The sequence below is a fragment of the Clarias gariepinus genome, chromosome 6, assembly GCF_024256425.1.
Source record: "Clarias gariepinus isolate MV-2021 ecotype Netherlands chromosome 6, CGAR_prim_01v2, whole genome shotgun sequence".
NCBI lineage: Eukaryota > Metazoa > Chordata > Actinopteri > Siluriformes > Clariidae > Clarias > Clarias gariepinus.
This window is the reverse complement of record NC_071105.1, coordinates 12,254,673-12,273,675: the sequence shown is the minus strand read 5'-3', so window position 1 is coordinate 12,273,675 and position 19,003 is coordinate 12,254,673. Positions and strand designations below refer to the sequence as shown.

Sequence of the window (19,003 nt, the reverse complement as noted above, 5' to 3'; positions counted from 1 at the left end):
GGAGGGGGAAAAAGTAAATAAATAAAAAAATCTTTAAAAAATATATAAAAATATCAGCTGAGACCACAAAAACAATTTAAGCTATATTATCTTAATATTTAAAAGATACGAGTCCTACATTGTCATGCTCTGAAAGACTGCCACAAAGGGAAGAAACACCTCCTAAACCTACAACTTTAGGATTTTAAAAAAATAAAATACGGAATAAACACTGTAGGCAGGTAAGACAAAAATTTAGACCGCTTAGCCGGATTGATCAGAGGAAAAAGGGTGAGGTGACACCATCTCAAATGTCAGGCATGGGAGTGTCAGCATCGCGATGTGGAGGCGTTTTGCTACAAAAGCAGATGGGTTTACTATAATAAAAAAAAAGAAGAAGCATGTTGTTGATGAAGGATTATGTAAAAAAAATCCTAATGCAAAATCTCAAGACAGCAGAATAACCATGTCAAACAACCTGACGAAGTTATAACAAACTACGGCTTAAAGACAAGAACATGAAAATCATAAATCACCGGCATGAATGCAACAGAAAATCTGTGGACTAAAAAAATCATGGCTGATCAGGGAGGCCCACAAACCTGACAGAGCTGCAGCAGTTCTTTAATTTACTTAAGTAAAGATCAGACACTTAAAAAGATAACGCCACTGAATACTAACAGAGGGTGTGTAAACTTCTGATCCAGTGAAAATCTGATAAAAGTAAATAAAAACATGAAATAAAACTGCCTTCTTAACTACTAACTTATTTGACCTGCTACGGTAATAAATTACAGTACTTTGCCAAAGGCTTGAGCTAAACATCATTTTATCATCATATTAAATTATGCAGATTCTAAAGTGACGAAATGGAAACAAATGTTTTACTGCGACAGGCTGCAAAGTGCCTAAAGATGCTATTTAAAAATCAGTTGTTCATGTAACCTCAGCAGCAAACTCATTTCCCCTCTCATCTGTTCCAACCAGCCTGATCAACTGCACCTGTTTCCTCACTGGTTCATGCCTCAGGTTTTTATGTTTTTATGCTTGAATAAAATAAAAACATTCCTCTGACACTGCAAGTACAAGCACTGAAAATGAGAGGGAAAAAAAACAATAGAGAGCCTAAAAGTCATTTTAGGCGTTATCCTGGAGAACTATTCCTCGAGACTACATACAAGAAAGTCTGTTTCATGGGAGAGAAATATGGAAATGGGGGCTTAAAACTTTTGCACAGTATTGTAGATACTGTTTTTGACTTGACTCAGTAAAAGTATTAGAACTTGTATGCATGCAAATAATTTTTCCTGAAATGTAATTTAATGGTTTATTAAGAAGATTAAGACATTATTGAGATTATTATTATTAAAATAATGATAAAGACAATAACTTTTGTGGAAATGAACCATTACAGATTTATATGCAGCTCATTGTGATTATTTAAGCCGATCATGTTTATTCATTAGATTTTCTTCGGTTTATTCAATAAATTCTTTCTTATAATTAAATGTTGGCTATAAATGAGTACAGAACAAGTTCATCTTTTAATGTTTGGATTTTTTTTTCCTTAATAATTCTACTTTAAAACAAAACCATGGACAAAATGACCATTTAAACAGCTCATTACTTCATTACTTATCCAACTTTGCTGCAAACATATGCGGTTAACCTTGCATGTTAATGACAGAATTGTTGTATGCAAAACAAATGATAAGCAGAGAAAGAATGAGATAAATGAGGCTCACATTTCCATACATAACAGCATCTGTATTTCCTCCACCGTGACCCTGGCTACTGCATGCACTCGTTTACTCCCATGTAAATTTTGGCAGCGCTAACCGGCGGCTAAGCACTGCAGGAAGCACTCGGCTTGCACCTGGCTGTTACCGCCATTTTAAACTCAAGAATTGAAAACGTCTAAGCTTTGAGAACGGTGGGCTTGTATTTAATTTTTTTTATTTTTTTTGCTGTAGGTCATATCAGGAGTTTTGTCTTTAACACTAAGGGGAAATGTTTCATTTCAATGTTTAAACTGGCATGCAAGTTAACTTATAGAGATGTAAGGTGGAAAAAAAAAAGTTATGTTTTACAATAATTTCATGTGGCAAATTCATGCAACCAAAAGGCAATCACTTTTAAATAAATTTTTAACTTATAAAGTTCCTCTATAATCCTACAGGTGGTGTACTCTAAACCAGTGGTCCCCAACTACTGAACCACGGATCGGAACCGAGCAGTACAGAAAGAATTAAATATATATATTTCCATTTTAAAGACTATTATTTCTCCCATTCGCTTTCGTCCGCACATCATGACATGTGATTCACATGCTCCAAGTCCGCCCTGTATAATAGACGCAGCCTTAAATGTGTGTCTTAAACAACTTTCAACATCTGCCAACGTTCTGGAACGAAGGCAGAATAACCTGAAATCACCACAAATGCACCAAAAGTCCTGCTTCTGTTTCCAACGACCTTATCTTTGTGAGACTTTGTGAGTTGTCTGCACTGACATAGATGAAAATTAAATGATGGAGCAGACTGGAAACAAGGAATACACTTCAGGTGTCACTAAAATCACAAAATTACTATACAAACTGAATTATCATCTAAATATCGTATCAGATGATCCCTGGTGATTCCCGTCCGTTTGTACTTGGCAACTTTGCATGTTTATTTCTTTATTTAATTATAATTTCTGGTTCGTTGACCGCCATGGTTTTTGTTTTTCTATGGTGGAATATCCAAACTTGTGACAATACTCACTCATCGTCTATACTGCTTTATCCTGTATTCAGGATCATGGGGGCCTAGAGCCTACCTCAAGAGACTTGGGGCACAAGGCGGGGTACATCCTGGACAGAGTGCCAATAAAACGCTTATACAGAGGATGAATGAGCATATAATTTGGGGATTACAGTCTATACAGTTTCTATGTAACAGAAACTGTAAGGATTGATTTTGAAGCCATGCAATATATTTTAAAAAGATGTTTGACTGCTCATTATCAATTTTATTTATTTATTTATCCATCCATTAATCATATAAAATTCTATCTATTTAACACATTGATGTCACGTTAATATGACATACCACAGCGTACGGTTTATAAATTAACATCAGTCCTCTCACCACCAGCTATTTTTCTCTGCAATTTTTTTTGCCCTGTGTGGCTTACCCTGGGAGGCTTACCCTGGGAGAAATATCATGAAAGCTGCACACATTTTAAAGTTTTGATCGCACTAAAGTGCCTCAGTCAGCAAACCCCTAAAAACACTCATTATCTATTCATCTGAAATCAATATCTAAACGCCCACAAAATGCAAGGCAGCCACAGTCAGCTCAACAAGATTCATTAAAATGCACCGCTAACTGGAGATACTGCAAGAAGGAGCCAATATATTACTTGGATTATTGCAAATTAAAAACAAAAAGACTTGTATTAAACCCTATGAATCTTTAACCGTTTTTCATTCCTTATTTTTTTTCTGTTCTAACGCTTTCAAATAAAGAAGGACTGGATGCATCAGACAAGAAGTCAAAAAGAAGCATCAGTGTGAAAAAACACTTTCAGGGCAACAATAATAAGCTTCTAAATTTACAATTAGGTACAAGAATGAAAAAAAAAAGTTAACTGCCCTTTTTCATTTTCCATGCAGAGGTAAAGAAAATTTGTTTTATGTTTTATAATACTAGTTTGTTATTTATTTAAAAAAGAAACATTAATTAATAAATTCATTTAAAAAAAAACTCTTACGAACTTTCAAAAGACACTTGAATCCAAAGGGATAATTTTTCCCCCCTGATCTATTCGCCCCATTTGTGACAAGACCTGCAGGACAGATTAGATTTCCACTTTCCACCACAGCAACAAGGCTCACACAATGCAATACAAATGTTTGTCCAGATACAAAAAAAAACAAAACAAAAAAAAAACAGGCCAACATAGGGTGAGTCAGAAAGATCACCAGGTGAAGCAGTCACATGATCAAGGGTGTGTCTGCCTTTCCAACACCATTGATCATGTGACTGCCTCACCTGCAGATTCTTTGCTCATCTTTCTGACTCACCCTCCTCTGTATCTGGTAAGGTTTAAACTCAGGGCTCTAAACAAATTACAACCATTATACAGATCTAACATAAGCTAGATCTGTAATAAATACACTGCCTGGACACAAAACCTCAGTCACCTTTAGCTTGGACTTCATTTTGTCGTCACATATATACACACCATGGAGAAACCTTCAAAGTCTTTTTTTTTTACAATATATTGAAGGGTTTTCTTAAACTGGTTTTCAGTTCCCGTCATTTTAAATCTCCCTAGTTGTTTTCTTTGCTAAACGCCATCCAATATTTTTGACTTCTGAAAATATATTTTTTTCCCCTCGTGTGGACATCTGATGTAAAATTATTAAATCAAATCAACAAGAATCCAATTCCACCTCATTATGCAACTTTTTTTTTTTACTATAACCAACTATAATTTTATACAAAAGCTTCAATTAAAGATCACGTCAAACATCAAAATGAGGAAAGAAAAAGAAAAAAAAACTGTATCTGTATTTTCTGTAATTCTGAAATCTGTATTTCAGGAACGAACTGCTGTCCTCTTGGGATTTCCAGACCGCTAGACAAACGGCTTATAGCATTTCTACAGAATAGTGAGAAAAAATATAAAGGCATCCGGTGAACAGTACTTCTGCAGGTGGCTCATGAAAGAGGTCAGATGAAAATAGTTAGACTGTTTCGAGCTGACAGGAAAGCTAACTCAATTTCCCACTCTTTACAACAGCGATGAGTAGAAAAGCACCCCCAAGACATAACATATTGAGGCTACATCTGATAGAGCAGCACATCAGGTTCCCATCGTGTCATCTAAAAACAGAAATCTGAGGCTACACTGGTGAATACACTCACCCAAACAGGATATGGCCTTTTGTAGGACCAAAAATTCTGGTGGTCGATGAGACATGCCATCATATGACGAATGATTTGCTAAATTTCTGGCTGACTGCATATTTTCATGAAAAAGTGTCCCTATTAAAGAGGACAGTAAATGTACACCCCCTGGCAAAAAATATAGAATCACCACTTTTGGAAAATTTTCATTTAATTGTGTAGAAAAAAAAAATATGAAATCACAGACCTGCCACAACATTCCAACCTTCTGGTTTTAAAAAATATTTTTAAAAAGTGTTTTTGCAGAAAATATGGGAACGCTTAATTCCAAAGAAAATATTATGGAATCACTATGTACTTTGCAAAGAAACAACAACAAAAAAAAACTTACACCAGCATCAGATTGCATTTGCTAACTGGTCTGCATTTTAAAAGAATGCTTGTACACCTTATTGAGCCATCGCATTATCCTGATCGATTTAAATTATGACAATGTCAGTCATCATGAGAGATATGTCAGTAAAAACAAAAGAGGTTTATAAACTTTTCAAGAAGATACATTACAAAATGTTGCAAATGCTAGTTGTTCCCAGTCTGCTGTGTCTAAAATCTGGACCAAGTACAAATCAAATGGGGACACGTACTCGTAGACCAAGAAAGACATCAAAGCATCAAAACTCAAAGCAATATGCCCTTGTAACACAGAAAATGCACAACAAAACAAATGGGTGGAAACTGGAATCAATGTCTGTGACTGTAACTGTGAGACATCGTCTTAAGGGAAAAAAACAATCATGGACTGTAAATGACTGGATGAAAGTGATATTCAGTGATGAGTCACAAATCTGCACTGGGCAGCATGAGATCTGTAATAAATACACTGCCTGGACACAAAAAAAATTATGCTGGAACTTTGTTTTAATGACGTTTCAATGAAATATATGAAGATGACTGCCTGAAGAAAACATGCAAATTTCCAGTCTTTGATGATATGGTGTTGCATGTCAGGTGAAGGCACGGGCGAGATGACAGTCACTACATTTTGAATAAATGCTTACATTGAAATTGGACTCTTTTCTTATTCCATTAATTGAAAGCATGTTTTGTCATGATGACATCATTTTTTAGGATGGTAATGCATCTTCAAATGAATTTTTTTTTTTATTCATCACATTTACAACCATACACAGTATGATATGCAGTGAAATGCTTACACAACGGTTTGCGACCTAAAAAGAAAATAAGAGATGCAAAATGCTAATCGACAAGAATGTAAAATATAAAATGTACAATATAAGAAATAATATATCTACACAATATATATTGTAATTTGTTACAATAAAATAAAATAGAAAGTAAAAATATGTAAGTAAAAATGTAGAAAGTATAAACTGTATAAAGTAAATGGAATCGTATAACAGTATACAGTAATTTATAGTAGTAAATAGTTTATAATAGTAAACAGTACAAACTTCACTTTAAGAAAGACACAATGTCAACCGCGTGGCCTGCAAACCGGCCGGACTTTAATCCAATTGAAAGTGTATGGTGGAAATGAAATAAAATGATCCATGACGAGGCTCCAACGTGCAAAGTTGATCTGGCAACTGCAAAGAAAAGTTTGTGCCGGATTGAGGAAGAATACACTATTGTCACTGTTAAATTTATACCTACGAAAATTCAAGCTATTATAAAAGCCAGAGGTAGTGCAACAGCATTCTAGTGGTATTATGCTTATGCTTCATGATCCCATCATATTTTCCTCCGGATTATGTGATTCAATTCAATATTTATTTTCCTGCACAAAGAGGTGCAAATTGACTACAGTTTGCTTTTTTCAATTTTTTTTATTCTTTTAAGTGTTTAAAGTTGGAATGTTAAATTAAAATAGTTTCGTGGCACGTCTGTGATTTCCTTTTTTTTCATTAAACAACTATTTGGGAATGGAAAATGTTAAGCATTGTAACAGTGTGTTCAAAGAAACAGGATGTTTCACGCCAATTAAATTCGGACGCTGTGAATGCAAAAATGCTTCTGAGGCTGCAAAAAAATTTCAAACGTAACTAAATGTGCTCTTACGGGAAATTCATTAAAGCTGAAGTGATGAAGTCATGCAGACCGACTCAGACTCGAACTGACTCTTATAGCCAGAATTTGACTTGCAAATAAGAGCTCATCCTGAAGTGTTTCAGTCAGATCTTACAATAGGATTATTTATTTTTTTATTTTAAATCCAGAACACAACGTCCTCTTAAAGGTTCCGTCAATGTTGTGAAATGTTCTAGAAAATAAAACTAGTTCTGGTTATTGTGAACATTATGATGTCTATAAAACTGATTAAAACTGCAAATCAGAAAAGTTTCTGCAAACTTCCTCCCTGGCTGAGAACTTGCACAGCTGCAGGTGTAAACACCAATACTCAAGTCTCCATTCATAAACGTTTGCTAAGATATAATTTCCCTATAGACAGCTTCACCGGAGCAATACTTATATTGTGCGAGGGTCTGCTTTACGGCTCCCTGTGAAACGATAGCAAATTAAAAAAAAGGCGGGCACACTTATTCACCGGCAATTCAACTCGCATCATCATCATCATAATCAACCACCTGTGTGGTAACAGAGAATTAATCAACACATTTTGTGCAATCAGAAGCATTATGTACGCAATAAAACAATGTCAGCTACAGTAGAGGAAGGTAAAAACTATGCATGCAAAAAAAAAATAAAAAAACAATAAACTACATATACGTTTAAACCCGACCAAGTGGAAACCCGAAGACGATGTGCACGCAAGTCGGCTAATCTAACCACGATCTAACAAGCAGCAGTAACTCGATTCGGATCTCAGACTGATGCAGTGCGGCATCATGTTTTTCAGGTGTTGCGTACACAGGCCGTCTACCGTTTGTGGTTATGACATGTAAGCCATTTGCCTTGCTCCACACCTGGTCTAGCAACATAATCAAGTATTAGAGTAATGCTGGGAAGATCACAAAGGAGATTTGGCGTCTGCAACCTTAAACACTCAAAGAGCCATTTTGACGGAAATAAATAAAAACAGTGAACTGCTACAGAGAAAACTGAATTTTATTTCTGAATCCAACAAAAACTGAAACTGATCTCTGAAAGAAAAAAAAGACGCTGAGTTGAAAGAATCTTTTAAATAAAATACTTAAATGTCTATTTGAGTCCTCCTCGTATTTATGCAATAAAAAGCCAAACTTAAATTATCTACCTGCAGCAAACCAAAAATGTTGTCCGCTTCTGCGCGCCGTCATCCTTTTATCACGTTTACTGAAATGTGCAGTCAGACATCAACCTGAATAAAAGCTCAATAAATTGCCGGGTGTCGCACATCGGCGGTTGTGACAGAATCTAAGAAAAACCTAACATTAAAATAAATCTTCATATCATATTAAATCATAATCTTTAATTTTAGAATTACCTTTAAAAAAAATAAATAGCTAAAATAAAAAAAATTTATTAAATGCTAATTATTTCTATTCCAAAACCACAGGAAGCTGTAGCGGAAGATTGAAAGAACCACATGCGGCTCCGGAGCCGAGGGTTTCCGACCCCAGATCTATGCTAACAGCAAATCGTGGCACAAATCACCCCAATAAGGTCATGTCCAAATGTTGCTATGTATTTTTTAAAACTGAGATTTTTATCTACAGTTTTGGCCTTTCATTCACATACTAACGCAGTATAAGCTTTTGGAAAACTCTGTCCACAGTGAAGATTTTCCAAATCTTTTTTTGAAGATTTTGTTTAGTTGTAACGTCACCTGGTGTGCTGAGGATGGCATTGTCTGTATACCATTCTCCCTGATTTGACGTCAGCGTTGTTTATGAAGATATTTTGTTAAATGGCAGACTTACGTGAACTAGTGACTGTGTTAACGTTCCATACTGGACTTTTTACATGCGTGTACACACACATGCATTTACTCGCACATTACATTAACGAACTTAAGTGCCTGAATGTACTTCGAAACTTACTGCTGCTACATACAAACCTTCAACCGACACAGACCCCGCAAACAGCGATGGTGGTTTCGAAGGCGACCCAGTTGGACTTCTACATGGCGGAACCGGTAATGACGTTTTGTCTTAGGCTGCCATTTGGCCCCCACTGTTGATTCGGGATTCTCCTAACAGCACAGGGCGGTTCACGTTTTCATGTGGACAAAGATATTTTTTTAAATCGTTGGTCATGTGGACAGAAGTACCGTATAATTTAAAATAAATAAGTAGAAAAATCTGTTTTAAAAAATACCCAGCTACAGAGGTTAAGAGGATGTTTGTTAATTTTTATTTTTGATGGATAAATATTGGCAAATACTTAAATTATTGACAAACTAAATAAATTCCAAACTATATGAATTATTCCTATGAATGAATAATAAATTGCCTTCTGCTGTAATCATATGATTACACAGGTCCATATTGAGAATTCGATTTGTTATGCAATTAATTGTGCATCACTATTTAAAGCACACGTATATAAAGATTTTAAAAGTATAGATTAAATTTGATGCAGAAAAAAAAAAAAAAAAAACATACAACTCTGGACTGGTTTGGGTTTAGTTCCTAGTTTGGATTCTTATGAAAGTAAGTTGCAGTTTTGCATAGACACCCACACACACACACACACACAAGTTTGGCATCTCAACAGATCCTTGACTGAGCTGATTTCGGGCCTGTACATGCAGTTGTGAGATTCATCATCATAAAATGAGATAGTGTTCCATGAAACATCCGATCACATCTAAGAGCCTATTTTATTACCATGAGTATAAACTTTAACTGCTTCCACTCCTTTTTTAAAAAAAATGCATGTAAATGATGTTTAAAGCCTTTAATAATCCTTTTACTCCTATTAAAAAAAGGACAAGACAGGATCCTATTTCGTGGAATAAAAAAAATAAATAAAAGAGCAGGGTATTTTTTTCTTCTTCCTAGAAATTCTGAGGAAGTCTCTGGTAACATCAAGTACAATGACTACACACAACAATAGAAAACCCATTACACCTCCAAATACAATGTGACTGCCATCCAAGTACGTTCTGTTCACAGCAATCAGACAACAAAGCTGAAGCTGACATGCTGCTATTTACTCCCGGATGTCCTAATCAAAGTTTCTGTCAACGGAGGCAATAACGTACAGAACATGGGGACGGCTGCCTTGTCAGACCAGAGCTGATACGTTCATTGTGACAGAGCATGGATAGTTACAAAACCCTCTGGTAAAAAGGATAATGCCTGCTGTATTACATTTCACCTGAGCATGTATGCACTTGTATACAACAACAACAACAACCAAAGGAGCGTAGCGCTCCGCCAAGGATAATCAAGAACACTTGGGAAGCCTGGACACAATGTGTTACACTAAGACAGATTGAGATTAACACAAAAACCCTGATAGTGATATTGATATGCTACAACTGTAACTAAACTAGTATGTGAAATAACTTCCCATGCAGAGACTGCAAGGAGAAAAGTTTCCAGGATTTCAACCAGGAAACCAAAAATATGTTTTGAAATGTATTCATCTGAATTAATAGCAAATACATGATCTAAACTAGACCTTGCATACCAATTTATGTTAAATAAAAACCATTCAATTTAGTCAGATTCCTCTACAAATCTATATGTAAACAAGAGTTGCTTTGGTCGTCTGGCTTCCGAGAGGAATCAGCTGATAATCACTCAATTGTTACAAATCGGTCATCTCTTAACCGGCCAATCACGTAAAAAACAATATTATTGTGATGATGCAAAATGTGTTGTGACAGTCACATCTGCAAGCTGTCGCCAGGCTTGGAATATTATTTACCACGTTTCTTTTAAAGATATCAAATTTGTAGTATGATTTTTTTTTCCTAAAGGAAAGACACCCATCAAAAGCTTTAACATAAGCCTTATTTACCACTTAAGAACAACACACCATGGTGATGTCTGTTTATTTACAAATGTTCGATGCAAATCTTCTTATTGTTATTTTATTGACGTAGCTTTGTTACACGTTTTAATGAGCAAGTTCGGTAGGATGGTCGCATTTTACAGTGGATAAGGATTCCGGCGTGTGTGAGAAGCCCTTGATGCTGTGTTTACATATATGTAATTGGTCAAATACAGCAATTTGGCAGGTCCGGTTCAATTCCTAACGACTGCCCAAACCCCCAGCCACTGGATGAAGTGCCGGTTCTAAGTCAGGATAAAAGTTGGAGGGTTGCATCAGAAAGGGCATCTGGGGTGAAATCTGCACTAAGCTGTGTGCGAATCGGATGGTCCGCCGTGGCAATCCCCCATGTTGGAGCAACCAAAAGACAGACAACAACCATTTACAGCATTTGACAGACCCCTTATCCAGAGGGACTTACATTTTTAGCTCATAATACATCTGAACAGTTGAAGATTAAAGGCCGTGCTTAAGAACCCAACGGCAGTGGTGCTTGAACCTGGGAACTTTCGATTAGATATCCAATATCTTAACCTCCGAGCTACCCCTGCCCTCCGCTATGTTAGTTAAGGAATGAAAATGTTTTTGCTCTTCAATCGAATATGACCATTCTATTGTTTTTTTATACATTTTTTACAATCTACATGAAATAATAAGAACAGAATATGTTTCATATGATGCCATCCAATAAAAAAAAAGTTTATTATTTAAGATACTTTCTCAGATTTTTATTATATTTCTGCACTGCTGATTAAAATAGTTATTTCTAACAGCTATTAATAGTTAATTAATAAGTTAATTAACAATACTGCAAAATAAATACAACTCTTTAAATGGCAGATCCCAAAAACCCACACACACCTGTGATCAGTGATCGGTATCGATTTTCAATTCTGATCACAGCAGCCCTAATTAGGGTAGGACATCAGCACTATGCAAAATTGCAGAGGGATTTTCGATATCTCAAATGGGTCAGGCGTGACGACTCTTTAAACTTGTGCCAAAAAGTGGGTAATAACTTTCTGCATAACATCATATGGAATGACCTCATATTGAGTGACATTACACTGAGAAACATGTTCAGTGACATCATATTGAGATGCTTTTTAAAGTTCCTGACATAAAATTCCCCATATTCTAAAATTGTGTTATAATGGTTTTGTAACGTCCTCTTTAAATTCAAGTGCCCGTTGGGGGGAGGGGGTTAGGAGGTGGCGCAAGGTGCTTGGGCGCGCTCATCGTTGTACATTTTAAACAATATGTTTTGTATATGCAGAGTCAGCCAGAAAAAAAAAATGTATACACACTTCAGGAAAAGACAAATAGTATGATGGATATTATATTAATATAATATCAATAACACTGTAATATTATTATTATCACAATATCATTATACGTTATTATGTAATGCAAAGCAATACATTTAGTATTAAAATGAAAGTTTTTCTTTGCCTGAAGGTTGTAAAGGTTTTGTTTAGTTTTTTGTATCTTGTTGGTGCATTTTATTATTCGCACCCACACACACATACATACATACATCCATACACACGCCTCACTGCCAGTTTTCTGATTATCAATCTGTCAAAGCAAAATCTTTGTCCTAACCCTCACTATCTTCAGCGAAGTCATCACCACTTTCAGGATCAACTTTTTTCCCTCGGTCCAAACCCTGAGCACTGAGGCTGCATGTTTAAACACACTCACTTTGACACACAGAGAAAGAACAAACACTAGACATCATTATTTGTTTCACTGTAATGCAGGTGTGTGTGTGTGTGACTGACATGTCAGACTTGACAACACACACACACACACACGGGCCTGCCCTTACGCCTCTCTCCCTCTGTTTTTCACACAGTTTTTGCTCCAACCCTTGTTAGCTAATCTTGCCCAGTGCTCCTCAACTCTTTAACCCAGAGCTGGTTTCCAGAATCAGAGCGGTTTAAAGACTAAACATTAGCACCCGCGGCTAACTCCACTCACAGCTAGCTGGTCTGAGAAGCTCTCAGTCAGTGCTAGCGTTTATTACGAAACTCGTCAACAACTTCTAAACCAAAAACCATTCTCTCACTGTGACGTTTTTAAAACGACCAGTGCGTAATAAAGCATTAAGTACAGCCAACACGCTAGCAGTGGCTAGCTCCTTCAGTTGCTAGGGTGTTGTTGGGCAATTAGCATTAGCTAGCCACACTACTGTATGAGCTGGCAGTGTTCACTCAACAACGTCTTCTTCTGCAGTGGAGACTAAAGCATATACTACTTAGACAACACCTGAACACTGCTTTATATACATGTTTTAAATATATTTAACATGTTTACATTTACCATCACAGCGAAATATACATTCTGCCTACACAACATGCTAACCAGTGTTAGCCTGCAGTTAAGAGCTACATTGACAGACACAGACTCAACAGATATCGGGGAAACGAGCTCCAAAGGCCCTTCACTCTCTCACACACAAACACACACACACTGATATTTACCTTGTTTGTCGGCCTCTGCCATGTGTATTACTGCAATAAATAAAACCCGCAGGATGCAGCCGATGCATGATGTTGGTGAGGATTTAGTTCTGGATGGATGAGAGAAACTCTGTGTTCTTTCTTCACTCGCCATGCTGCTGTTTCGCTATCAGTTTCTGTGTATGTGTGTGTCTGTGTGTGTGAGTAAAACTACAGCGCGTGTTTGTGCATGCAGATATAAACAGCGGAGAGCCTACTCAACAGCACCACCTAACGAGAAGTGTCATCACAGCCCTGTATCTACGTAATAAAGAGTCCCCGTAAGATCATCACGGACCTTTAGAGGCTGTATCCTAAATCCCTTGGTAGTGCGCGTGCGAAGTTACCACGTAGGCCGTATAAGGCTTTAGGTTATAACATGGCTAGTGTGCCTACATAGAAGCCGAGTATCTGTTTGGGACGCGGCCTCCAAAATCAACCTACTCAACAATCGCGGCGTTCAAGACATACCTGGACTCTTTATTACGTACAGTAGATAAACGAATTAGTGGTTTGACGTATAAGTGCAAATTTATTGCTCTAAAATCTTGATTTCTTCATACTGTTGCCAGCTCTTCACTAGTGCTTGAATACCATCAAGGTGAAAAGATTTTTCATGACCAGAAATCTGAAACACTGGCCTCCAAGAAACTCCTTTAAATTCCAAATACTAAAAATTTTATTAGTCACGTACACAACCATACACAGTATGATATGCAGTGAAATGCTAGGTTCTTAACCAGTTTTCGGTGTATGTTTAAGGCGTCGTCACAGCTGACCAGTTTGAGATATCAAAATTTTGCATCCTCAATGTCTTTAGATCACATAATTCCCTAGGAACAGTGTATTGAAGTCCTTCGGGTGTGTTTTGGCAGACAAAATAACTGACTTCCTGTTTAGTTGAGCCCATGATATGCAATGTGTATAAGCTATGCTGCAAAATCTCGTGTGAGGGCCCCGAGCCATGCCTGGGGCCCAGACTTTCTGCCATCCTAATGGCAGCAGATTTCAATGTCTGTTTTAAAATGTCTGAGCATGTTAATACCCCCAATCAGCCCAAAATGGTGAGAGAAAAAACATTCCTAGGAGAACCATAGATAAGATACATATGTACATAAAAAGTCTGGTCTTTTGACAGTTTCCCAGAGGCCTGGTGGTCTGATCTGTACTGGATCCAACTGTTCGTGGCAGCTAGATCAAAGCAACATAAGATGGTGTGGACAGTCCATTTCCTTGTGCAGCTTGAGATTGGATAGAGGCTGATCATGTGGTCCATTCCGCCCATGTTTTTATTTAACTTTGTTACAACAACAGGTATAGATGCAGTAACATGGCGCTTGTCTTTTGTTAACCATATTGGGCAGATATCCTGAGGCTCTATTCCATGGAAGGAACTTTCTTGTTGTCCAGCCAATCTCTGAGTGTTTCCTGACTGTCATCTCTGATGCGCCTCTCTCCTGTTCATTGTCACTGGACATTTAAGACTTACAGATCTAAAAAAGATGAAGATATGATTCTACATAATAGTCCCTGTTGCCAGGAGATCGTTTTCCTTTAAGCGAACCATCACTTTGATAGAGGTAAAATACTGGTGTAGGTATAGGTGGGATCCTCCTGGTAGTGACCCTGCCATGCAGACAATAGCATTTCTTCCATTCCCCACCTGCTTGTCTTGAAATGTGTTTTGACTCCTGTAGACTTTAAGCACCAAACCACTGGGACTGGCAAACACAAAGGCCCTGCGACCTGTGAGATTTGTTTTCCCAGTCTCACGTTGGCGCACAGGACACTGGCCTGTAAAAGGAATCAATTGCTTAACTTTACCAGCTTTGAGGGATCTTGACCAATTGAGGCAGCCTTGTTGACTGTTGGTCTCTGTTTAAAAGAGACCTGACCTTCCAAAGAGCATCATTATGTACTTTTTATGATACATTAGGAAACAAACATGCATGGTGTTTAAAATAAAGACCACAGTATCATGTCCCCCACAGAGGACAAAAATGAATTGCTGGGTCTCAGGAGGTTATGTGCTGTTTTGATTAAATGCCTGACTAGCCTGTGGGAAGATTCTTCTCATTAGTCCCTCTGTGTTGGCCTTCACAGAGCAAATGCACTTTCCTGATTGCAAAAAAGAGAACAGTTCATTGTTGATGTGGCTGACTACTATCTAGCAACTATCTTCCTGGCCTTGAACTAGCACCACTTGATGTAGATTGGTGTTTGTAAATGATTGTGTGTACAGTTCCCACAGACAGATGCGTCACCTGCAAGTTAGTGCCAAGTTATCTGTTGATTCTTAAGAATCAGGCATCCCTCTCACTGAATTTTCATGAGAACGACTACAGTGGGCTCCTCGGTTAAGATCATTAGTCAAGGAGGTCTATCTATCTATCTGACTGTCTGTCTGACTGTCTGTCTGTCTGTCTGTCTGTCTATCTATCTATCTATCTATCCATCCATCTATCTATCTATCTATCTATCTATCTATCTATCTATCTATCTATCTATTAAATCATTCAATTGTTGGATAAAAATTACGTGACAAGGGTTTCAGTGGATCATGGGCCTATGCTGGGAAAAATGGGTGTGAGCTGGAAATACACCTTAGAGGGGAATACTTATGATGGATAGGGCACCATGCACACATGTATCCACACAAATTCACCTACAGGCCTGCTTTTAGAAAAATATTCAAGAAAACCCATTTGGACACAGAGAGAAAATGGGAGAATCTGCACAGATAGTAGTTCATGTTTGCTTGCTTTTTTATTATTTTGTTTGCTTGTATTTTCATATTCTAAAACTGATATTTTCTGCTTCAACTGTAGCTAAGCCTACGTGGCGTATGTGCTACATTCTGGCCAAAACCTAACATCACATTTCCTGTTGAGTCTGAGAGTGACTGTACTTAGGCTCCTTGTCTACTGTATAATCAGGACACTAAATGGCTGGAAGTAAAGGGATCGTTCAGGAATACAGAATGAAGCAGCTTCAACATGGTCTAAAATCAGAGTTAAATAATAAGGAAAAAAATCTAAAACAAAAGACAAACATGACAATGAAAAGTTTATTCAACAGCACAAAAAATATAAAATTGTTGTTTCTAAATTAGAATGCATTTTCCTAATATGTGTTAACTAAAAGACCCATACAGTGTCTAATCACTCAAGTGTATCCAGGTTCAATATGTCCATATTCTTTGTTAAAATGGAGGGGGTCTGGAGCCTATCCCAGGAGACTTTGGGCACTAGGCGGAGTACACCCTGGACAGGGGGGTCAATCCATTGCAGGACATACACACAATTTAGCCTGATAGTCACTTAGCCTGATCTGCATGTCTTTGGATTGTGGGAGGAAACTGGAGTACCCAGAGGAAACCCAATGAGGTTCAACATGCAAACTTCTCACACATAGACCCAAGACACGACTCGAGCCCTCGACCCTGGAGGTGTGAGGCCACAGTGCTAACTACGACCCCACCATGGTGCCCAGATTTATACCAGTGAATTTTAAAATATTGGTGGATATTTTTACTCTTATACCTTTTTTAAATTCAAACAGTCTGGGTTTTTATCCTGGCCAGGATCAGAGTGGATGATTCCAGGAGGCTACGGGGGATGACCACACCCCATTACACATAAGAGAATAGATATACAAGTTCCTCAGAATGCACCTTACCAATGACCTAACGCTTCACGTTTAGATAGTGGTAAAATCTGCTCATCAGTAAAAATACTATGTGGCTGTTCAGGAAGTTTAGTCTCCCCCTCAACATCCTGACCAACTTCTACAAACGCACCATAAAAAAACACTGTAACCAGGTGCATGACTATCTGGTTTGGCAGCTGCTCCCTCCACAACCACAAGCTTGTGACAGGATAAGAAGTACACAGTATCACAACAGACCGCCATCTCCACTTACGTCCTAACTCCAACACATTGGTGACCTCATTGAAAGCTAACGGACAGACGGGCAATATCTTCATGTCCTTGTGTCAATTATGAATATGTTGCAATGTTTCTAACGGCACAAATAATACTGCTGTTAAGTCCTGTCTCTGTTAATTTATATTACACACTACTATTACTACTAAATGTTCTAATTCTATTTTTTAAAACTGTTTTGTACTGCTGCTTCATCTGCTCTTATACTGTGCAGTGTCTAGAGATGACTACTTATATACTAGATACTATTCATTTATTTATCTATTTTTGCATACTGTGACTGCACATACTTTATTTCGGTATTTGCATAGGATCTGCACTTGATGCATTTTACCTACTTTGTTACTATGAATAGGCATACATACCCGTTCCTTAATTTATTTTGTACACACACACACACACACACACACACACACACACACACACACACACAGGTGATTCATATTATGTTTTTACATAAAATTGCTTAGAATTAAATGAGGGGTTACTAACTTTTGAACATGACTGTGTACATGTATATCTATCAACACACATCAGCACCACCAAGTGGTTACAAGATCATTAGCGCCCGAGGCTCAAACATGCCTGCAGGGACCAAGGGCAAGCTGTGTGGTCCAATCCCACAGAAAATCCAATGCAGCACAAATCACTGAAAAGTCTCAGTGCTTGCCATAACAGAAGGAAACCAGTATACACAGTGTACCACAGCTCTTCATGCACGGGACCCAGCCGGCAAAGAGCACAAGGTTGCCAACACAACCTCTAAACTCCCCGGTTTCCAATCCAATCGAGCACCTATGGGATGTGTCAGACAAACAAGTCTGACCCACAGAGGCGTCACCCTGCAACCCACAACACCGTCCGAATCTAGTACTTATGTTCTGGTGATAGACACCACAAGACCCCCACGAATCAGTGTGAAGCCATTGTGTGCACTAGTGGCACAAGGTGGTTTAATGTTGATGGATTTAATGTTATTGCTAATCTGTGTGTGTGCGTGTGTGTGTCTGTGATGTGTGTGTGTGTGTGAGAGAGAGAGAGAGAGAGAGTGTATGTACAGTACATCCTAACAATAGAATATTGTGAAAAATAGAATAGTTTGTTTTGTAATTTAATTTAAAAAGTGAACCTCTCATATACAGTATTCTCGGTGGATCATATGTGAAATATTTCACAAGTGAAATGTGAAAGTGAAATATTTCAATGTTTTTGTGTTTTAATTTTTAATTGTGATGATTATGCCTTGCAGCTCATGAAAACATGTATAAGCGTACATGACGTGTATTTTATGTTTTGTATATCTGGGAAAAAAATTAAAACATAAAACTTGAATGGGAACGTGACTTAATTTAATCTTCTGCCCAATAGAGTTTTGACCTAAATCAGCAGTGAGTTTATACAAATTATGATGTTTTTAAGACACGTCTGTTTATATATAAAAATATCGTATCACTTACAGAATTTCAAACTAAATGATGGTTTACTGTATATGCTCTAATACAGTGGTTCTCAACCTTGGTCCTGGAGGACTACTGCCCTGCATATTTTCGTGCTTTCTCAACCAATTAACAACATTTTTCATAGCTGAAGTGTGTGTAGTAGAGCAGGGAAAACACTAAACTAGGGCAGGAACAAGGTTGAGAACCAGCCTTCTTCCTGGATGCCCCAAATAATCAGAAAGGAGATTTATCAGAGAAAATGTCTTTACCCCAG

General features: G+C 37.5%; 1 protein-coding gene across 1 annotated transcript in view; it reads right to left on the bottom strand.

Annotated features, from left to right (window-relative positions):
* tmem131 (transmembrane protein 131) overlaps positions 1–13,532 on the bottom strand; it is a 53,546-nt gene extending 40,014 nt beyond the window's left edge. The window contains exon 1 of the mRNA XM_053498559.1: positions 13,328–13,532. Within this exon, the coding sequence (XP_053354534.1) occupies positions 13,328–13,460 (133 nt within the window). The 5' untranslated portion in view covers positions 13,461–13,532. The remainder of the gene's footprint in view (positions 1–13,327) is intronic.
* Positions 13,533–19,003: the final 5,471 nt, after the last annotated feature.